Raw genomic sequence first — 24,095 nt, forward strand, 5'->3', positions numbered from 1 at the left:
TAAACGTTAACAGCAATGTTGGGTACACCACAACAAAAAATGTCACCGTCTCAATCACTCATCACGTGCCCTTGAGCATCAATTACAGCTTGACGACGACATGTCATGCTGTTCACAAGACGACTTATTGTCTGCTGAGGCATGGCATCCCACTCTTCTTGAAGGGCGGCCCTCAGGTCATTGAGGCTCTATGGTGCAGAGTTTCGAGCCTCTACACGTTGCCTCAGCTGATCCCACGTTTTCAATAAGATTCAGATCTGGAGAAAGTAGAAGCCATTGCATTTGAGGTACAACAACCATTCCCTGATGATGTGACCTCGATGAGCTGAAGCATTTTCGTCCATGAAGATGAAATTAGGTCTGTGTTGTTCATGTAGGGACCCAGTCATTGGATTAATAATGTTATACAGGTAGTATGGGCTTGTCTCTGTACCATTCACAATGTGTAGGGAAGTTCTGTACTGACTGGACACACCTGCCACACTGTAACACCACCACCACCAAAAGCTCATCTGGTGACAACAGTGGCTGATGCAGAGCGCTCTCCTTGCCTTGTTGGCGGCCATCATTTCTGCTCAACATGAATCGACTTTAATCAGAGAACAGCACTGAGGCGCACTGGTCCCTCGTCTGGCGTAAATGCTCCCTGGCCCATGCAAAATGATGATGCCTGTGCCCGGTGGTGTGGTCAAGTACCCTTGCAGGTCGTCGAGCATGCAGACCAGGCTGATGTAAACAGTTTCAAATGGTCTCTCACCTCCCTTAAACGTGCCTGGAGTTGAGTTGCATTCATCATCCGATTCTATCAGGTCATTGTTCACAATGGAGTGGTCATCAGCATGGGGTGTGGCCAAAGGACGTCCACTTCTACATCTTTCTGTGACTCTTCCAGTCTCTCTGTAGCTCTGTTGCTACCTGCTGATGATCTCTGTGACATTCTAAATTCAGGGGTCACTTCCGTCAGAGCACATCCTGTTTGAAGCATCATAATGGCAAGGTACTGTTAATCCATCGTTAGGTGTCGTCTTGGTCTCATGATATCAAAATGTGAACAGCGTGATGAGGATGACTGTTTATGCAGCAGCTCGAACTGAACCAGGACATCTAATGGTTGATTCAAGGATGTTGTTAATTTTGCCGCAAAGCTCCTCGTTACAGAACAGCAACTTGTGCAAAAAGAACTGAAAAATGTAACAGCTGGACATGTGCATTCAAAAGCTTCGAGAAGGCCACACTAAGTTCACCTGTAAAGGTTTGAACGCATTTCAGGTTTGTCCTGAAATTCATCCAAAAAGCCAAATATCCCTTACCTTCTGTGAGTAGTGTGTATAAAGAGAGAGAGAGAGAGAGAGAGAACTCAGCTGTCACTGCTCATTCATTCGAAAAGTAATTTTTGCAAAAGAAATATACAATCTTTTACTCAGAAAAAAATGTAACACTAAAAACAGTATTGATGTGCCATTTTATATAATCTCAAATTTAACCTAAAAAACATTCAAAACTGTGTTTGTGTGACAAATAGTCATGAGATGGTGACATTTTAATTTCAAAAGCAGAATCTATTTTTGTTTTCCCGATTTGATTCAACTGGTTTGTCTTGTTTTCATAAATGTTCACCTTTCTGTTACTTTGTATATTATTACATGTTACTTATATTTTATAATACATATTAGCAGATGACAGAAACACGACAGCTGAATATAGGGGACCCTAATTTTTTGCCCAGCACAAGTCTACCGAAGAGATTGGTCTAACCATGTGCGTGGGTGGAGTTAACATTCTTTTCTTATTTCTGTAATTGTGCGCAGGTCATCTGAGAAGCTCAGAATCTGTCTGCTTGTGCCGACACCAAACCACCACCTGCACCGCAACTTAGTCCTGCTTTTTAATGGTCTAGTTTAGTCATCTTTCAGTCACCAAATTGTGTCCTCGTCCTGCCATAGCGCATCCTGCCTAATTCCCAAACACAGTGAACTAGACTCGCCCCTGAACTCAAATCAAGATGTCCCAGCTTTTATACGGAGCGCACTCAGCAGGCAGCAATTTCCAGTTTAAGACCCTCTCTCATGCCTGTTACTCTTATCGGAATGAAATAAGAAGTGAGAATAGAATCCCCAGAAAAGGGGAAAGGAAAGGAAAACGCCACTTTTGAAAAAAGAAAAAAATGTGCACATACACAATTTTCTTTGTCTTTTCCAGAGACATGAAGAAAATTCTGAGCTCTGGCTTTCCAAACAGGTAATCTCTTTTTTAAATTCTTCTCAGAATGCAGTATTGTATTATCTTTCTTTCTTCATATAAAATAATTTGATACTTTGAGTCCCACTTACAATGTTTTTCAGAGAAAGTAAAATGTCTGTTCTCCTTTGCAATGCTCCCTCTAAGCTGCGTGTGTGCACAATTGTGCACTGCTCTCACTCAGTCAACAGAACATCACATGTATACAACGCATCAAAAAAATCAACCCTAACCTGTATTGGCATTGTGCATTTTCATAATCGCCTCATACAAAGAAATTGAAAAGTTGATTTTGCACATGCAGTTGTGTCAAGCTTTGCATGATGGTAAAGGACCCCAAAAAGCAGGGAGGCAGGGAGGACATAACAAAATGTATTTCACAAAAATACAAACACAAAGCAGACACAAGCAGATAAAAACAATAACAAACAATGACCCAACACCGACTGGTCGGGCAGGGAGTCCTTTTAACGCAACACTAACTGATGACACAAAGACCAACAGGTGTGCCACTGCAGGAGGAGCCGACAGTGCCACCTGTTGGTCACAAACAGAACCACCCTAAAAAGTACCCCTTCCTGAAGGGACAGATCCCAGACGTCCCTAAGTCACCGAGTGGCAGCCGCAGGACTTGCGCTGCCGGAACGGGGTGGCAGCTGCAGGACTTGCCCCGCCGGAATGAGATGGCAGCCGCATCACTTGTGCCACTAGAATGGGGATGGCAGCCGCATCACTTGCGCTGCCGGAACGAAGATTAGTGGCAGTGGGACCAGGCCTCCGGTCTTGAATGCACACCGTGTCATATAATCGTTATCACACAGACCCTTGCTCAGAGATGCCCACTTGGTAAATTTTACCTTGTCTCGAATCATATACGCGGCTTCTTTACAGTGATATTAATGTTAATGTGCCTCATTATTAACATTACAGTACCCCTATGGAGGACTTGTTCTTTGTTAATTGTACGACTAACGTCAAGTTGTGGCTTGTCTATTAGCATGGTGACAAGTGCAGTATTCCGGCTGTAACACCCACTCACAATATCTAAAGTTTACCTCTGGTGGTCAGAAGGAAAATATATATCTGGTTTATCAAGGACAACTGCATCCAAACGCATGATTGGTTGCACTGGTTGTATTCAAGCAAGTTTATAGTCCCTTGCGGAACCTATTTGTCAATACGCTATGGGAGCTAACGCCTGTAGCCAATACTTGCCTGCAAAAAAGCAGAGCCATGGCGTAGGAGTGCTGAAAACCGTCTTGGCCCGGCCATCTCTCTCCAATTCAATATGGCATTGTCTTGGTCAGATTTGGATGAATCTGAGTGAGTCTCACCAGTTTCTTGAAGTGGGCATGTCCATCAATCGTCACTGACAGACGTCCGTGTTGCTGAGTCTGTGTCAGACGAGGGTGATGCGCAGAGCATAATAGTCAGCCAGCGCAAGCGAAGGGGAAAACCTGGCTTTGACGGGTCAGGTTACATCTTTCCGTTTAAATAAAATAAATTAGTAATTATACACAACTGGATGCCATATTCACAACAACAATAACAACAACAACAACAAATAAGACAAGACAGATTAACATCCTTAAATCAGCAATCTGGCATATCACTCAACAGCAACCGGTCGTTGCAAGGGATGGCCCAGTCAACGCCTTGATGTCACATCCGTTCCTAACATGGCGCCTTGAGTTGAAATTAACCAGCGCAGTTGTGGAAGTACAAGACTAGACAGAAAAACGAAAATGTCATTCATCAAACTTTACAATAATGCTTTGTTTCTCCATCAATACCTCAAAATGGGCCGCCAGAGGTACACTTGATTAAAATAAATAAATACATAAATTGCTCACATACTGTATGTTGAAAAGGAACAAAACTACCCAGTCGTCATCTCACCAATTCCCTCAAAGCCAAATGGAGAGGTCTGATGCTTGGGAATATCTCTGCACAATTGAAGCACATTACTGCGACGTACGTATGAAGTGTCGATGGCCATTGTGTGGTCCGAGTAACTGAATTATTGCAACCCCACGCTGCCTTCCTCATCATAAATATTCACAGCACCCTCACTTCCTTGTTCTTTTCCTCATCTTTGAGAAAATGTGAGTTCTGTAATATAGACATCTGTGTCCTCCTTTTAAATCTGTTATAATGATCTGAAAGCTAAAGTTAGCCTACTAATATTGACCACCAAAGGTTTTGAATATTAATGTTTAGCATCCTCTAATCCAAGGGTGGCCAACCAATCAGAGACTTAAGACCCATTTTTTTTACTGTTACTGCAAAGAGCCACATACACATGGGCATCCCGTCGTACGTGCGCGCACACACACACACACACACACACACACTTTTTTGCCCAAAGATCGACTTTTGAAGCGACCAACCTCCCACGATCTCATCGCGCACGTGCGAGAACACACACACACACGCACACACTTTTTTGCCCAAAGATCGACTTTTGAAGCGACTAACCTCCCACGATCCCATCGCGCATGTGCAAGAACACACACACACGTGCACACACAGGGTGCCCAACCATGCACTCGCGCACATATGCACGCACGGCATGATGAGCAACCACCGGAACAGCCCGAACATGAACGAAACCTAAAGACACAAACACACAAATCTTTTTCCCCCCCCATTTCCTCCTCCCACCCCTTGCGGTCAACTTAGAACCAATCCGCTGGCTCCCGGTTGCTTGCGATCGACGTATTGGGCACCGTGCCTTAAAATCTGAGGTAATTCGCTGACTATCTTAGCGCTTAGCGCCTTTGTTTGCGCATAAGCGGTGATTCAGCCATCTGATTGGTTGTCCATTATGTCAATCAAGTATCGGGATTGATGATAGGCTGACGTAGTACGTTCTATGTATTTAGCACCGTTGTTTGAATGACATTGCCACCGCCGAGGCGTTTTCGACGCTTGTCGTATGAAAGCCCGGGAGCCGCACTGAACCAGCCAAAGAGCCGCGGGTTGACTACATAAGAGTCTATCTAATCAGTGTGAATTCGAGAATTCTCGTATTTACTGGCCGAGGTAAAGCCCTTATCACACTGAGGGGCAAACCTTTGCGGGTGTTTGCAAAGTTGGTGAATGTTGCGTTTTCGTTAGAGTTCATCAGGGTACGTCCAAGGTCGCAAACGTTCGCCAGATGTCTGCCAACAGTGATTTCTTGTTGCGAGGAAATCCTTGAGGATGATTACAAGTGAAGCATGTCAACATGTTTCTAGATATTTGTAATAACCTTGTGCACCATTTAATATGATTTACCTTTTCAACCATTTTCATCCTCACAAAAGAGTCACTCATGTCACTCTTCAGTTCATAGATTTTGAATTTTAAAATCGGACATATTGACGCAATAATTTTTTTTGAGAATGTGTGATTATTACAAAATTCCCATTCACTACCATAAATATCTGGAAAATCAAGTCAATTTCGGCTGGTTTCACGACACACAAAGTGGCATAAAATCCAAAATCTTAACCAATTCATACAAACCTTGGCTCATTTTATCCATCTCACAAAAGTATATTCATCGATATCCTCTATTTTCATATGTAGGTGGTTTAAAATTTTGTGTAACATATCTACATGGTATAACCTACGACGATGTCAGGTTTTGGACACCATTGGTTTGATCCACCGTGGTCTAAGGAATGATCAGGGACTTTGTGCGATTGCTCAGACGCATGGAAAATTAGAAATAATTTTGCTCCCGTGCCTCTCCTTTTGCCCTCACAAGTACAGATTTGCATCCGCCGTTCACTTATAACCTTTTGAGGGACAGCGGTTACTACAATAGACAGCTTATCATGTTATCAGGTTACAGGGTGCATGAAAGGGTTTAAAGACGTAAAATCAACCATCCGATTCCATAAATCACATTGTGCCCGGTAACAAAGTATGTACCACCATCGCGGTGTTGTCGCTTTGCATTATCTTTCATGTCAATTGTATCTCAAGTAGGAAGTTCAGATTTGGCTTATGCCGTCTGTAAATGTGATGTTTCTTTGTTTTCTGTAGAACCAAGAGCCAGTGTTCTCGAAAGATGGCAAAAGATTCTTCTTGACTGTTCCAGTGAAACAAGGGGGACGTGGAGAGTTTCATCACATCGCCATGTTTAACACCCAGGTGAAGTTTTATTTGTCTTAAGATTGAACAAATAAAGTGTCTCCATAAAAATGCCGCATTTGGTGTGCCAGCCATACTTTCTTGACCACTCAGATACCTGTGTGGTTTCTATCTTTTTTTTTTTTTTTTTTGCGGCACTATATTGGTGCTTGGTTGCTTCTACCAGACAGGAGATGACTCGCTCATATATTTGTGAGCGATGGCAACCCTGTTAGTTGAGGCACTCTGGAAACGGGACACAAGTAAATACAAGTTCCCAATCATTCTCCTTTTTCATGCTCGCTTGCTCACATGAGGTCTCAGGTAAGATATTTGCCCAGCCGACTTGGGACGAGAGGAGTAGTGAACCCTAGACTGGTGCCAGCATTGCAGGACACATTTACAACATGGAACAAACTGTCACACTCACATTCATACCTATGGGCTCCAATTAACCTACATGCTGATGCATATTTTTTGATACACGGGAAGAACACACAGGTCGGACAACTCAGATTAGAACCCCGAATCTGTTGACTGTAAGTCAATCGAACAAACCACCACTCCACACTAAACGGTTCCCATTCAATCTTTGAAGACGAACAGCACATTGGTTGTCACAGCAACTTTCTTCTGAAAAATACTAATCAAGTGAAACGAACACACATCCCAATTATAAGAGGATGTGTTCACTGTGCAACCACGGTTTATTTTTACTTCCCCTCTTGAAAATATTTTCTTTTTCCATCGGCTTGTACGGGTTATAGGTCACATTGATGGTGGAAATAAAATTCACATCATTAAAAACTTAAAATCCGCACATGTGCCTTCATACCACTCACACACACACACACACACACACACACACACACACACACACACACACACACACACACACACACACACACACACACACACACACACACACACACACACACAGACTAAGCATACCTGTCAGATTGTAGCACTCTGCAGAGGAATATGTCCAGGCATAAGATCATGCATGTACAAAACAAGAATGTATCATATAGGCACTCCTAATTTATAAATAAGTACAAATGGTCACATATCTTGTTGTGCTCATCTCAGTTCCGAGCAGATGAAAATGAAGTCCGGCATTTAACGTCAGGAAACTGGGAGGTGACAAAAATCCTTGGCTATGATGAAAGCTCTGATAACCTGTAAGTTGAACTGATGACTGTAGAAATATATTTGCATGAGACAGATTGGAATATCTCGAATAAAAGAAAATAATATTGTTTGTTTCTGAAAGCATGAAGGAAGCTAATTTTTGTTATCTTATTCTAGTTATTTTCTCAGTACGGAGGGTTCACCGCGAAGGCGGCAAGTTTACAGGTTTGTTTTTCATTTGTGTCCTGTCCTATTATTTCTTTCTTAATTGCATTTATGTGGAGATAATGATGCTAAGATGTAGAAATGCAAGTTTTTATTAAACCTGCTAAAGTATTCTGTCATACAAGGATTATATTTGCCTTTTTAAAAAAATGTGTTATTTTCAGTTTTGCTACACTATGTATTGATTAATATTCTTTTTCACCTCAGTGCATTTCTTTTCCTTATCATGGCTGCAAAGCAATGGATGAATGATTTTTAGCTGAAGAGTATTTAGCGCTTTTGGGTGTTCCCATTGTCTTACCGATTTTCTCTTTCTTTTAGCGTGAAAACTGTCGGATTGTTCCCACGATGGTGTTTAACATGCGAGCTCAATAAGGCGCATTGTTTGTACTTTGATGCTGTTCTCAGCCCCACGAACCAGCACATTATCCTTCACTGTAAAGGTACGTTATCGCACATTAGGAGGGGTAGGTACTCTGAAACATTCGGGAAGAAAATTCAACATAAATATCACGGTTTGAAATGAATTTACAGCCAATCTATGCTATTTGGCCTGGGTGTAGCTGGTCAGAAAAACATTAAGGTTTAGCCAATTTTACTTCTACAGTCTGCGATTGGCTGGCAACTGATTCAGGGTGTCCCCCGCCTACTGCCCGGAGATGGCTGGGATGGGCTCCAGCACCCCCCGCGACCCTAGTGAGGATCAAGCGGTTTGGAAAATGGATGGATACTTCTACAGTATCAGTTCACAACAGACGTTACCCAAAGTCTTAAATCATGCTGTCCACACATTAGGAAAACCAAGTGAACCCTACATGAACAAGCAATAGGCGACGGAAGGAGAGAAACCTTAATTAGAGGGAGTGCTCTCTAATTAAGGTCTGCCTCACCTGGTTTGGTTGAGATAGAGACAAAGTGGAGATGGACAGAGAGCAGACACAGTGGGAATGAGAAAAAATAATCAAATCGACACATTCTACTGTGCTGTAGTATCTGTGACGGAACATGTGTGGCTTTTAAAGACTGAAGCTGGACTCATGCTATTTGAAATGGATTGTTTGAGCCAACTCACAGACGACTATGCCACCATCTATCATTTTAGTCCACAGACGAATAGCATCGATTTCATTAATCAGACTGCGCAATGACAGAGATATAATGCAATCCACAAAAATAGTTGGGAACCACCGGCCTAGATTGTCAGGAACCTGAGGTCAACCATTCAGTGGGGATTCTCATTGTTACTGCTCTGCAAGTATGATCAGCCTACAACAGATTTCAGCTATCTACTGTAAATATCAGTGAGAATCTTGAATAGTTGGGCTCCCACTCCTGCTTGGACACAAACCCTGAAAGTTTAATGAAGATGGTCTCAAACAATTGTCTTAATTTTACCTTGTATCTCAGCCAAATACTTTGGTGATCTTTGTGCCATCATCCCGGGAAGTTGGAGGATGAGTAATTGACAAGTGACAACTGTATAACAGTAACATTAGCAACTCCATCTATTCCTCTCAGTTCACATGGTTGGTTGGTTGGTTGGTTACCTTTTTATTATATTTAGGACAGTCCAAAGACAATCCACCATAGTGTTAGAACTGGGATTTAATAAATTCTGATCCAAAAACTTTTGCTTGAAAAAAACAAAATCATTCATTCATTCATTTTCCGATCCGCTTATCCTCACGAGGGTCGCAGGGGGTGCTGGAGCCTATCCCAGCTGTCTACGGGCAGCATGCGGGGGACACCCTGAACCGGTTGCCAGCCAATTGCAGGGCACACAGAATTGAACAACCATTCGCTGTCACACTCACACCAAGGGACAATTTGGAGTGTTCAATCAGCCTGCCATGCATGTTTTTGGAATGTGGGAGGAAACCAGAGTACCCGGAGAAAACCCACACAGGCCCGGGGAGAACATGTAAACTCCACGCAGCTGGAATTGAACCCGGTACCTCTGCACTGTGAGGTCGACGCGCTAACCACTGGACAACTGGGCCGCCAAAAATCAATTTGTGCTAACTTGTATAATTGCTTTCAGGTAATGATATTGTGTTAAGAGTGACTCGATCAGTAGAGGATGACCCTTCATATTGTTATTTGTGGATTAAATTTATTTGGGCGGATGAGAGTGTTTCAAGCATTTGGCCTTTGGAGAAATTATTTATTGTACAATAACATTGTTCCCTCTCCCTAAAGCAATAAAACATGAACAAAGCTTGGTTTCAGTTGGCCAAGTTCACATAACGCCTGCTCTTTCTTCAGGATAAACAATCTTATATAATTCCACTCATGAGATTCATTTAATACATAGAATGTTTTCATGCAAGTACGAACATAACGAATCAATTTCACTGAGCCACAAGTGGGCATTACAATGCAAAGGTCAAAGCAAATGCAGCTTACCAAAAGGTAATGAGAAAAATAAATAAAGTGTTCCTGTTTTTTGTTTAGAAAAAAAAGCAGAAAAGCCAAAAATAGTTTTTTTCTTGGGTAAAGCGAAGCGAGAGAAAGGGCTGAATGTGACAGAAGATTTGAACTGTTCCTTCTGTATGTGTGCTACTTGCCAACAGACAAACAAACAGCTGCTAGAAAACTGCAGCTGTTTGTTTACATTCAAATTTGTGCTCCTGTGGCCATGCATCATACAGTTTGATGTGATCGCAGAATTACAATTTGAGCATCCCAGCGCACTCATGCTGGCGATTGGGGAATTCAGCAATATCCCTCTTTTTCAAGAACGAACAATACAACATGTATACTTTTTCTTAGTTTACCCGCCAAAGATAGCGTGTGGTGGCCGTGGGCGACATGATTGAGTAAGCATTCCATAATTAAAACTATTTATTTAATTATGTATTTGTTTTTTAATTGCCTTCCCCAATCTCCATATTTTTTATAATCGGGTTGGATCCACTGAGATTAAAACCCTCATTCTTCAAGGGAGACCTGGCCAAGACAGGCAGCAACAAAAGCACAAATTTGGAGAAATAAAAAGAAAGATAATTTCTATTTTTACCATCTGTGAAACATTTGTCGGAATCACTTGATCAAGCATGAATTACTCATTTATTTATTTTCATTTCAGGTCCTGGAACACCTATGGTGATCTTACACAGCCTCAATAGTACAAGTAAGGGAATATATGTCCATCTCTGAAACTAGCAGTGTTGCTTTGTTACGGGTTTATTAAGATTAAGTCCTGCTTAGGTTAAAAAAAAAAAAAAAGAGAGAAAAAAATTTAAATGCATACATCTGTTCATTCTTTACCGCTTATCCGGGGTCAGGGTGCGGGGGCAACAGCTTTAGCAGGGAAGCCCAGACTTCCCTATCCCCAGCTACTTCTTCCAGCTCTTCCCAGGGGATCCCGAGGCGTTCCCAGGCCAGCGTGTCCTGGGTCATCCCCGGGGCCTCCTGGCGGTGGGACATGCCCAGAACACCTCACCAGGGAGGTTTCCAGGGGACATCCTAATCAGATGCCCGAGCCACCTCATCTGGCTCCTCTCAATGTGGAGGAGAAGCATCTCGACTCTGAGCCCCTCCCGGATGACCGAACTTCTCACTTTATCTCGAAGGGAGAGCCCGGACACCCTCTGGAAGAAACTTATTTTGGCCACTTGTATCTCCCGACGGACCCTCCTGTCCGGGGGCTGAGGAGTGTGATCCCTCTTCTTAAAAGAGGGACCACCACCCCGGTCTGCTAATTCAGAGGCACTCTCCCTGATGACCAGGTGATGTTGTGGAGGTGTGTCAACCAGGACAGCCCCACAACATCCAGAGCCTTGAGAAACTTATCCACCGATAAGTTTCGGTGGATAAGTTTCGGCTGAAGCCGCGTTCTGCTTGGCCAGCCGGTACCCATCAGCTGCCTCTGGAGTCCCTCAGGCCATAAAGGCCTGATAGGACTCAATCCTGACTGCCGATATCCCCCAGGGAGTTTGGGGATTGCTGCCATGACAGTCACCAACCACCTTACGGCCACGACACAGATCGACAGCCTCAACAATACATGGTTCAAAGAGGATCAATGTCGCCCGCTATCCCGGGACGTGGGCAATGCTCTACTGAAGGCAAGTGTTGAAACTTTCTTTTGACCGAGGATTTTGCCAATAGGCTTGGGTCTGCCAGGTCGGACTGGCATCTTTCCCCACCATCGGAGCCAACTCATCAGTTGACAGCTCCACCCTGCTCTTCACCCGAGTGTCCAAAACATTCGGCTGCAAATCCGATGATATGACCACAAAATCCATCATCGAACTGCAGCTAAGCTTTTCTGGTGGCGAGTCCACAAAGGGACACCCTTATATTTGAACATGGTGTTCATTCGGGACAATCAGTGACGATGACAGAAGTCCAATAACAGAACACCACTCAAGATCTGATTGGGGGCGGGGGATGTTCCTTCCAATTACACCCTTCAGGTCTCACTGTTATTGCCCACGTGAGTACTGAAGTCCCCCAGCAGAACGAGGGAGTGCCCAGAAGGAGCACTCTCTAACAAGGACTCAAAAAAGGCTGGGTACTCTGAGTTGCTGTTTAGTGCATAGGAGCAAACAACAGTCAACAGTTCCCCAACCCAAAAGCCGGAGGGAGGCTACCCTCTCATTCACCGGTGTAAACCCCAATGTACAGGCACTGAGCTATAAGTAAGCCCACACCTGCTCTGCAGCTCTCACTATGGCCAATTCCAGAGTGGAAAACTATTCAACCCCACTCGAGAGAACTGGTACCAGATGCCAGCCTTTATGTGGAGGCAAGTCCGACTATGTAAAGTCGGAACTTCTCTGCCTCGCACACAAGCTCTGGCTTCTTCCCTGCGAGAGAGGTGCCCTTCCATGTACCGTATTTTCACGATCATTCGGCGCACCGTATTGTTGGGCGCAGTCTCATTAACGGGTGCTATTTCTGTATTTGACACATAGACAAAACGCACTGTATTATTGGCCACAGTTTTACAGTGGTAAAACATACGCCAGCTTAAACATACGGCATGCATGCACGCACGCTAAAAACACGTTAGCTTGAAGCATACGGTAGCATGCCAAGACATACGGATACACGCTAAAAACACATTTTTAAAAAGGCAACGGAAGCAAAACTGAGTTGGGTTGTATTTTATTTAGCCATCGTACAATGTACTCACATTTTTCGATCAATCATCACCCAGAAATCCATCAAAGTCCTCATCTTCTGTATCAGAATTGAACAATTGTGCAAGTACCGGTAATCAAAAACGCCGGGTTCCCTCTCGTTGTCAGAGTCACTCTCATTGCCATGTGGCTCCACAGAAATGATGCCGGCTTTGCCAAAAGCTCGAACAACAGTGCTAGCAGACACGTTCGTCCAAGCAGCCACAATCCATTCGCAAATTGTGGCGTAACTCGCCCGGCGCTGCCTCTCACTCTTTGTAAAGTTGTGTTTGCCATCGATCATCCATTGTTCCCATGCCGCTCGCAACTTTACTTTGAACGCCCGGTCGCAACTTTACTTTGAACGCTGATGACGATGTCCAGCGGTTGGAGTTCTTTAGTCAAGCCTCCGGGAATGACGGCAAGCTCAGAGTTCATTTGCTTGACTTGGTTTTTCACCGCTGCTGTGAGATGGGCACGCATGCCAAAAGCATAACCGATGGCTTGAAGTTTGAACTGAGCTTCGTAGGCGTGTCTCTTTGTAGAATTTATTTTCCTGGGTTCTTAGAAACCAAAACCGAAGTTGTTTTGCAATAATGCACATAGCCACACTTTATACAGGTGTTGGTACCTGCTTGGGGCGTCCCTTTAGCGTCCACTTACGCGCCCACCCTTCACTCATTGGCGGACTTCTTCGCCGCATGCCTGTCCTTACTCACGTCCGCCTTTTCTCTCTCTCCATATATGTATATATACACGCCCACCCTTCACTGATTGGCCGACTTCTTTGCCGCATGGCTGTCCACACTCACTTCCGCCTTTTCTTTATATAAACAGCGTGTCGGCTGTCAGTCAGGTTTTGGAACTCAGCGCATACACTAGACGCTCCACATTATAAGGCGTCCTGTCCATTTTGGAGAAAATTTAAGACTTTTAATGGCGCCTTATAGTCGTGAAAATACGGTACCTAGAACTAGCTTCTGTAGCTGGGGTTCTTTGGCTGCTGCAAAGCTCACAAAGCACTCAGCCCCTTTAGCCCCTCCCACAGGTGGTGAGCCCATGGGAAGGTGAGCCCACGTTGCCTCTTCAAGTTGCACCCAGCCGGGCCCCATTGGTGTAGGGCCTGCCACCAGGTGCTCGCCACCTATCCCCACCTCCAGGCCTGGCTCCAGAGGTGGGCTCCAGCGGCCCGCATCCGGGCAAAGGAAAACTGAGTCCAATATTTTTATTCCTCATAAGGTACCTGTGAGCCGTGCTTTGTCTGGTCCCTCACCTACAGGAGGATTTGTTTGCCATGGGTGACCCTGCCAGGGGCATAAGGCCCAAGACAACTTAGCTCCTAGGATCATTTGGACACATAAACCCCTCCACCACGGTAAAGTGACGGCTTACACAGGGAAAAATGAAAATACGTGTTATAATTATTTTTCACCATCAAAATTCCACACACAATATGTAAAAAGAATTATCAAAGCAAAAATAGATTTGAATGAATTAAGAAAAAATCAAATATATGAACTGTTTTATGTTTTCATTATACTGTAGTGTCATGGACTGTGTTTTTGTTTAGATTTGCGTTCTTTTGGTTCATGTCTCATCCTTGTGCTTGTCAACACGGTCCCTTGTGTCTTCCAAATCAGCTCCTTCAGCCACAAGTGTCTTGTCCAGGTGTTCCTCATTGTCTTGTCAGTTTGTTTGTATTTATTCTGTATTTGAGGAAGGTGGGAAGTCAGACTTTTGCGACCTTCGACCAGGAAAAGTGCACTGGAATGCCTCTTTGAGCTGTGAGAGGTGAGTTATGAAGTTGAGGGAAAAAAAGGACCCTGACTTCACCGACTGTCTTCAATCTGACATCACTTGACAATGGTGTCCTCCTTGGAGACACAGACCATGAATGGCAAAAAAATAATTTACATTATAAACAAATACTTCTCAATGTTTATGTATTACATTAATTTAGTTATTTGAAATAACTTCACATAACACAACAGGATTTGTACTAAATGCGTGAAAAGATGCCATTATCTCCCCACATGAAATTATTTGGTGAAATTAATGAAATGCTTTGAAGGTTATTAATTAAGACAAATTATGAAGGTTTGCTTGAGATCAAAACGTGATGAACCAGAAATAAAACAATTCATTGGAATCAAGCATCTCTGTTGTTTACATTTTCTTAGAGGTCAGAACTGGGATAATCCAAATGGGAGTAGTATGAGGTCCCACCTTCCTCGAGTGCAGCATTAGTTCCCTGCTTCCTTTTTGTATCTGTTGGATTATTTGCTTTGGTTTTGGTTCCCCTGTCAGTTGTCTCATCCATGTTTCAGTGAGTTTTGTGATTATTTTTTACTTCGACTAATACTTTTTTCAGTTAATTTAGTTTGATGATTCCAAAGTGCTTTGTTTTCTTTGATTTAAGTTTTTGAAATTAAATGCGTTTGAGAGCACACATACATCATTTCGATTAAATTGGGTCTGCAACCCTGCCTCACATAACATATAGGGTGTTTTGTGTAGAAATTAGAGGGCGAAAATTAATTAATTCCAATTTGGAACATACCAAAATGCGAAAAAAATGAAAGCGATAAAAATACTTTGTGGATGACCTCCACACCTGCATATCAGTTAACAGCTGTGCTGGAGAAAAGTCATTTGCTCAGGGTTATTTAGATATGGCTTCCACCCACAGCTGGTAACTAAAAACCCCTGGTGGTTCGATAATGACACATCTATTGATTGTGGGTTTTTCCATGAGAAAATCTGTATGAATTCCATTTCATTTCCTCCCTGCACAAATATCTGCGGTTTGGAGAAGTGGGAACGCCGCAGAGGTCACCATCTGTAGACAAAGTGTATTTTCTCTCGTTGCTATAACTTTTTATTTAAAAGTAGAAAATTTGGGACTGCCACATTTATTTCACATTGAATCCTGGTATTTATCCAGCCCTGCAACCCATTAATCCTTAATTGCTTCCATATTCGCATGCAGTGAATGACTCACCTCACATTCCCTTGCTTTTTCAGATTACTTTATTCTTGAGAACAACTCGGTGCTGAAGGCAGCCTTGAACATCAAAAGGATCCAGCTGACTGACTTCAGGACAGTTGCAATCGGACATTTTGGTGAAAAAAAAATAAAGAACTCTGTAAAGGCTCACATAGTGCATCCTGATAACCACTGAGAATTTCTCATGTAATGGCTACTCCTTTTCCCTTTGTTTAGATTTACCTTTGAAAATCTCCTATCCGCCTGACTTCTCAGAATCTCGTCACTACGGGCTCCTCTTGGTTGTGTATGTACCTGACACAATGTGATGGTGATGCATCACCGATGGCACCGTGACCAGCATCATTATAACTGTAACATTAATATGCCGCTTGAAAAAAGTTACAGTATTTTTCGCACAAAAAGCGCTTCGGAATATAAGGCAGACCAACAATGAATGGCCTATTTTAGAATGGTTTTCATATATACGGACACTGTAAGGCGCATAGCATCGAAGTCAACAATAGTGACAGCAGTTGTGTTATGCATCCACCAGATGGCGCTATGCTAAAGGGAATACAGTACAATACAATATAGCTTTATTTATAAAGAGCTTTCACAACTGCTGCAGCTGTAACAAAACACGTTACAGAACATTTAAAATACTATGTGTAAGAAATCAAAATATTGATCATATATAAGGCGCATCGGATTATAAGGCGCACTATCGGCTTTTGAGAAAATTGAATGCTTTTAGATGTGCCTTATAGTGCGGAAAACATGGTAATTAAATCCAGTATTCAAGCACAACCTGTGATCCAACAGTGAACATCTTTCAATTACAAGTTGAACTTTTCAAGGAAATATTTTGAGGACATCGACTAAATCATAAAGTGACTGGTTTACTGTTCAAGCAGTATGACTTTATGATTGCAGTCTTCTGTGTTTTCTTCTTCAACAAAGTGGAATTTGCTCATTTTATTTGTTTTCCACAGCGATGGCTTCCCTGGTGGTCAGGCTGTGAGTGACCAATTTGCTCTCAGCTGGGACTCAGTGCTGGTCAGCTCAGACAACGTTATTGTGGCTCGTCTCGATGGGCGGGGTAGTGGCTTCCAGGGCCAGAGGGTCTTGCACGAAGTGCACCAGAGACTGGGCACTGTGGATGTTCAGGACCAACTCGCAGCAGTGGAGTATGTGGAGTATTCCATTTTGGTGTATGTGCGCATTGAGCTATAATAAGATGAAATAATTAGTGTCACCGGGTAAGTTGGATAGCATTTTCATATTTGTTTAAGCGCCACAAACATTCGGAATGCAATCAAGGCAAGGTTGGAGAGGGTAATGCAGAAGAACTTGACTGATGCACACAGAGTCTAGATGTGTTACACCTGTGTTGTTTGACTAGTGTGAATATTCTGTCCTGTTTAAACAACAAACACACATGATTGCAAAAGAAAGAAGATGGTGCCACTTTTCTCCTCTATGATTACATGAATAGACAACCAATTGGCCTTAATCAATGCAATATGTCCTCCTGCTGTTTATTAATTATAATTGACACTGTATAATACAAGTAAATAGATGGACCCATTGAAAAGAAGCCACATTCAGCAAATTTACAGCGCATTGATGCAAAAGGTGTATACAAATGTGAAAATGCAAATCCTCACTTTCATGTCAGCGCTTCGATGCAAAAGGAGCATCTAAAATGGAAATGCCCAAATTTCATTTCTGACAGGGGCCCTCATTGTCTGGAAGCTAGCATTAGCATACACAGCATCTGTCTTTAATGTAATGTCTTGTTTGCTATGCTAACATATTGTAGCGTCAAGTGTGGATTATCAAGGCCTTAGTCAGTGAATTTATGTTTATTAACGACCAAAACACAGTTTTCGTACGCCCATGGTTGACAACAGGAAGAGCACACGCGCAAGCTCACCTTCATGAATTTGGACATAGCAGCACTCAATGTATCAACAGTTCATGACATGTTAGCCAAAAGCTCAACGGCAACTCAGAACAATAAAATACATAACCTAGTTTGTTACAATATACTAATTTATAGTGCTAAAAAATGTCTGCCTCCTAATTTTTAGGATGTTTGTTTGTTTGTTTGTTTGTTTGTTTTTTCCACTTCAGGTGCATCCAACATTTTCATTGTGTAAATCAGTTGAATACTTCTAAATTAGGCGTACTAGTGAGGGAAAACAAAAGGTTTTGGATGAAGTTTCAATAAAACAAAAATTAATGCTGCAGCTGTAACAAAGCATTCGGCAGAACATTTAACATAAAATAACAAGAATAATTGATTCTCTGTGTCTCCATAGTGTAAATAAGAGTCTCACAAAATAGAAACTAAATCAACAATAGCTGCGAGGTCATGGTTTTTGTCTGTTGATTTTAAGCTGTTCTCTATGTGTTCCAAATGGCAGCTTGTTTATCTTGTTTTCTTCCAGCTACATGATGAACTTTCCGTACATCGATAAGACTCGGATAGCAATTTTTGGAAAGGTGAGACCATATTCTTGCATGCAGAAAAACATATTTTTTCAATTGCATTTTCCCTAGCATTTCTCACAATTGGTGGGGAGAAAAAGTGAATGCTACGAACCTTGACAATAAATTCGAATCATCATTTTTTTCATCTTGCGACAGTTTTACATTGATGGTTTTTTTGGGGGTTTTTTTTCCAGGGGTATGGAGCCTATATTGCATTGATGCTGCTCAAGTCCACAGATAGTGTCTTCAAATGTGCGTGTGCGATGTCACCTGTGACAGATTTGAAGTTGTATGGTGAGCTCAAAACTGTACAAAAACATACATTGCAATGTGTCACATGGAAGTGATTTCATCAATGCATTTGGAAGAAACATTCCACTCTTCAAGTGCAGTTAATATTGTGTAATTTGTCATTTGTATAGCATCAGCCTTCTCGGAGCGATACCTTGGCATGCCTCTGCGAGATGACAGCAGATATCAGGTAGGTTCTCATTTGTGTGTCAGTTCTCTTTGAAAGGTGCTCGCAGCAAGGTTCCCCGTGCACACAATACACACACTTACACTTCAGTGTCAACTCTTGTCACTGTAAGAGAGCTTTGATTACCAATTCGTAGTTTGATGAATGTATTCGGTGGTGTATTTGTCTTTAAAAGTTTAAAGGTTAATTGTCTCGGGCCGCTTGTGTCCAGGTTGAATGTTTAGCAATCAGAGGGGTTTTTTCCCTCAACAATGAAAGGTAGAACGCAGGAGGGGAAAAAAAGAAATATTCACGAGTGTGTTTAATTTTGTGACATTGTATTGCAACCCCTTCATGATATTTCATCCTAATCACTGTGTGTGTGGGTGTGTGCGTGCCCATTATTCTGTATTCAGAACGAAAATACGTTTCCATTACCCTTTTCACTTGATCACATCTGACATAGATTTTCGCTAACATGTCTGGCGGCATATCTATTAGTTTCCAATTACCACAGTCTTTGTTTCTTGTTGTGTAGCATCACTCTTATATCTAATTACCAAAGTACGGTATGTAAATTTTAATAATTTTATTTTGGCTTCTTTCTTTTTTTTTTTCTTTTTTTTTTTCTCATTACTTTCCAGTTATCCAGTGTGCTGCAGAACGTTCATGCACTAAGAGACCAGACACTGATGCTGGTACACGGCACAGCAGATGGTAAGTGAAAATAAATTGTCCGAAAATGAATATACTGGATGTGTTTTTGCATCACTGCTGAGCACAAAGAAGCAAATATTCCTGAAAGGTAATGAGGCAAATGTTTTTAGATCAAAAAGGAAAAGAGGAAGCGTGTTGCCCAAATTGATGCACAAATTTTCAGAGGAATGGGTTCTCTGATGTGCAATGAATGGCAAATTTGTTTATGCGTTTCAATTCTTCGACTATCATTTGAGTAGGAACCTGGCTTACACAGTTTCCTTTTTGTTTTTTGCAGCTAACATCCACTTCCAACATACTGCCGAGCTGGTCAAGAACCTCGTAAAAGTTGGAGCAAACTACTCGATGCAGGTGACTGTCGCAAAAGCGACACCCTGGAAAATACTTCTTGTCCATTTGAAATGTGATCAGAAAATAAAAAAGCAGTCATTCAAAATAATACATTCAGACACTTTGCCAATTGTTGCAGATGTGCTGCACATATAAGTGCTCAGTTGGACCGGACATGCTTGGCCTCCTAATGTTACGTGCAAATAAAGGATAATATCACAAGATAATACAATCTACACAACAGTATTTGCAACAGAGTATAACTGTACTTGGTGCAAATATTACATTAAAAAAGACATGAAATAAAAACAAATCACAGCATCACACCTGTTCTATGAATTAAATCATGTACTGCATATGATGTCATGCAAGGGCAGCTTCCATCTTTCAACTCATCATAATATTGGCATAAATACAAAGAAACAAATACAAGTCAAAAACATTTTGTGTCTGTACTGGTATTGCTCATGTTGGAGGTGATGTGTCAACATGAAAGATTCTTTTTGAATAGGCCTGCTAATCGTAGCTTGTCTGATACCCGCACATGTGAAGGATTTATTGAGAGTTGGCCTTGCCGTGTCGACCTATTTTATTCTCACAGTGGCACAATTTTGAGTAATTACTGCTAACAGGCAAACTGTTGTCATGCTAACGCGGATAAAGATTGTTCATTTTTGCTCCGAGGTTGTCCAATGATAATTGATCTAGCGCGAACATGTTAACAGTTGTTTTGCAAGCAGATAGCAAGGAAGAAACCGTGTGCCCAGCAAAAGAAATGGTGAGGGCAACAGCCCATTTAATGTGACATGAAAAATAAGTGTTTGTGTCAGTGGGAGGAATTGTTTCAAACGTTTGGAAATTATGGGTCCAATTCGTTGTTGCATGTTGTTTGAAGATCCACTTTACTGTTTCCCCCTGTGAGTGGGGTTTATTTCTCTACCAGTGGCTCTGGTTTATGCTCCTTAGGGCTAGCTGTAAGCTGTGCAGTGCTAAGCAGATGGCCAGGTGACAAATGTGTTTGTTGACTACCTCTCATAGCAGCTTTCCTAACAGCAGGATGCACATGATGGTTATTGGGTACCTTAATCGGCATGCCCAACATGCTTCATCTTGTAAGACTCGTGTGCATTCTTCCCACCAGCTGTACCCAGACGAAGGCCATTTCCTGTCCCATCAAAGCAACCAGCACCTGTACGCCACTCTTACGAGCTTCTACAGGGAATGCCTGAAGGAGGAGTTCCTCCCACTGACGGATGATGAAGATGAGGAGGAGGAGTAGGCAGGAGGCCTTTGTGCAGTCGGACCACATTTTAGATGGACACGGACAGTAGAGTTTTAGAGCTGCTCATGCGCTTAAGTGTGTGCGATAGAAAGACAACTTCTGGCCACCAATGATGACAGGGACACTTTTTACAGCGTGGACTTGAGGTAGGAAAGGGCCTCTAAAGTTTCAATTTCACTGCAATTATTGTCAAAGCACACTGAACACCCTTCCTCGTCTTTTGCGAGATCCCTTATGGTCATTCACCATTGACCAGTTGCATGGATCTGTTTCGTTCCCTTCACCCTTCTCCCTTTTGTGGTATCGATTGAGAGGACACCACTTACCTTTTTTTATTTTCTTGGATTGCAACATTGACTAGAGTCTCTGACGAAAAGTTGAAACATGTTTTTTTTTGGCGGGGGGGGGTCACGACCTGAAATGCGGCTGCACCTGTTCCATCGATGTGCAAGAAACTATTGAGCAAGGCATGCCTAAAACACTATGATTGGCTGGCAACCGGTTCAGGGTGTCCCCCGCCTACTGCGCGAAGACAGCTGGGATAGGCTCCAGCACCCCCCGCGACCCTTGTGAGGATAAGCGGAGTGGAAAATGGATGGATGGATGGATGCCTAAAACATGGGTGAGCAGTGCTAACACGATCCACAGAATGATTCAAACTCCAAAGTCCTTCGTAACGTCGTTGAATGGGTTCACAAAGCGTTTTAATGAAATCAGAAAAATAGCCAATCTGTTTTACTGTGACACAACTGAGCAATGAATTTCTCGACAGATAATCATGAAAAGAGGCCATGTATTGATGCACAAAGAAATGCTCCCCAGCCACTCGGATCCTGAATAAGTGCAATTCCTACTGTAACCCCCCTCCCCACCACCACCACTGTCCCTGACATCAAAGCATTTTCTCTATGTCACACTTGTTGTACAGGGGTTTTTGTGTAGACATGTACAATGCCTTATGAGGTTCAGCATACTGTAATATATCTTGCGGGCAGTGATCGTTTTGCATTAGCAGTATCATTTAAACCGATGTTAACTCAGGTGTTTGGGAAAATAGACAAGTTTAGGATCTGCAAGTTGAAACTCTCAGTCTGCCGTACGGTCTCTATTAGGTTTCTACATGAAGGTAGTAAATACCGGGCCGTGCAGTAATAATTCATTTCAGAATATGATCTGTTATTGAATACGAATGCAGGCAGTCACATCTCAAAAGTGGTGCATATTCCTTTTTTCAGGATATTCTCCAAAGACCTAATATTTGAAAATGTATCAAAATAGAAGTTATAAATTGATTTTTTTTTTTCAGTATCAACAAGGTGTTTGCATGCCTCCTGAAAATGTGTCAGGTTTTGGCACATTTTGTACAGTACAATACAGCAAAGTGTGTACATAATTATATTTTTGAGATGTCTCGTAGAAAGTTGAGTCCAAAGGGAATTCATTGAGTTGACTTGGATGTATCGTATGGTTCTGTTTCCCTTAGGTTTTATCTCCACCATAATTAGAATGGATTTTGTATTGCCTGATTGTTTTTTCCCCTTCTTTTTAAAAAGGGAAAGGATGGGGTTGTGGTCTTGGGGTTGTTGTGATTGTCCTCTAGCAATGGGTATAAATAGATAAATAATAAAAAAGAAAATGAATAAACAAAAGTGTCGAGTCAATATTGTACAAATATGATTAATGGAATTTACTTTTAACGACACGAATGTGATAAAGAATTCTGTCATTTTACAAGCTATGGTGTAACTTCTCGATGTGGACATTTACTACAGCCGGGGACTACCGATAAATGGAATTGAACTATTAAGTCCTATTTTGTGGTGTGTGTAGTTCTGCAACTAGTTTTCATGAGTTGCCACACGCCTGCCAACTCCACATCCAATCGCAAGTGTACGGCGTCACACTGGGGGAAAGGTTTTATGATGCGATGCAACTAACACAGATGCTTGCGGCCAATGTAAAATGTCAGGCTGGACAGAAGAAAGAAAGACCTGATTGAAATGTTGGTGTGCACCGCCCTGTTTGAATGATTCGTGCCAACCGGAGCTCAAACAGAAAAGTGAACGTCCACACACTGTTGAAGACGGCATGACTTCTTAGAATTTCTCCGATGTTGTTGGAAGTTCAATAAAAGTGGTGCTTTCAAACGTTTCCCAACAAGAATGCCAGGGGTCGCTTTTTTTTTTTTCACCGAATCGGCAGCAGGTGTGAGGGTCAATTGCCAGCTTTAATTTGGATGTGATTGTTGAGTTCCGTCTCGTTCAGTCACGGCTCTGTGTATGGCTGGCTTGGAAATTAGAATAACTTCAGTAGCTGTATTTCCATTGCCCTCGGAAATGCACAAAATGCAAATTGCACGATAGCAATCTGGTAACGGAAACACTGGAAAGAGCGAGGTGGTTTTTTGCAACACACCTGATTCAAATGATGAGATCATCAGCAAGCTCTGCGGAAGCCTGACATTAAACCTGTTCCTTTGATTCAGGTGTGTTGCAACAGGGAGACTTGGAAAACATGCAGGACGGCGGCCCTCCAGGACCTGAGTTTGACACCTATGAAGTAAAGCATTTTCCTCGTATTATGCGGCTCTTTAGCGCTTACTAGTGGCTCCCTGGAGCTTTATAAAAAATGTTTGAAAATGGAAAAAGATGTGAGGGGAATTAATTTTTTTGTTTTAAATATGATTTCTTTCGGAGTAAAAACATGACACAAACATTCTTAACGTTTCGCAATGCTTTAAAAATGCGTAGAATAAATATTACATTTCAACGTTTCTGTCAATGAAGATTTGCGTCATGCAAGGCAGGTGGCTGTTGCAAAAATACAAAACAATTTTTTTTTTTTTAAACAGTCTTTTCATGTACAATTCACCCAGGGCACTGGCAAAGAGAATCTGGAGGGCATTTTTAAAACGGTACACGTGAGCTACGCTGCAAAAGTGCGTCCCATGCCTCCGCGTCAGACGTCATGCATCTGGTG

The 24,095-nt window shown here is 42.3% G+C and overlaps 1 protein-coding gene across 2 annotated transcripts in view; it reads left to right on the forward strand.

The window, feature by feature from the left end:
* The window catches only part of dpp10 (dipeptidyl-peptidase 10 (non-functional)), a 207,589-nt gene extending 184,286 nt beyond the window's left edge, over positions 1-23,303 (forward strand). The window contains exons 12-26 of one of the 2 annotated variants that reach the window (XM_086122927.1): positions 2,200-2,238; positions 6,274-6,381; positions 7,450-7,541; positions 7,669-7,716; positions 8,038-8,159; positions 10,805-10,849; positions 15,870-15,968; positions 16,069-16,138; positions 16,827-17,021; positions 18,288-18,342; positions 18,525-18,624; positions 18,753-18,811; positions 19,432-19,504; positions 19,782-19,855; positions 20,976-23,303. In XM_086122927.1, coding sequence (XP_085979053.1) covers positions 2,200-2,238; positions 6,274-6,381; positions 7,450-7,541; positions 7,669-7,716; positions 8,038-8,159; positions 10,805-10,849; positions 15,870-15,968; positions 16,069-16,138; positions 16,827-17,021; positions 18,288-18,342; positions 18,525-18,624; positions 18,753-18,811; positions 19,432-19,504; positions 19,782-19,855; positions 20,976-21,113 — 1,317 coding nt within the window. In that variant the 3' untranslated portion in view covers positions 21,114-23,303. The remainder of the gene's footprint in view (positions 1-2,199; positions 2,239-6,273; positions 6,382-7,449; positions 7,542-7,668; positions 7,717-8,037; positions 8,160-10,804; positions 10,850-15,869; positions 15,969-16,068; positions 16,139-16,826; positions 17,022-18,287; positions 18,343-18,524; positions 18,625-18,752; positions 18,812-19,431; positions 19,505-19,781; positions 19,856-20,975) is intronic. The other variant, XM_086122928.1, reaches the window with a different exon arrangement.
* Positions 23,304-24,095: the final 792 nt, after the last annotated feature.

The sequence above is a fragment of the Hippocampus guttulatus genome, chromosome 11 (assembly GCF_054856545.1).
Source record: "Hippocampus guttulatus isolate MCC_2025c chromosome 11, RoL_Hgut_1.0, whole genome shotgun sequence".
In the NCBI taxonomy this organism is placed as follows: domain Eukaryota; kingdom Metazoa; phylum Chordata; class Actinopteri; order Syngnathiformes; family Syngnathidae; genus Hippocampus; species Hippocampus guttulatus.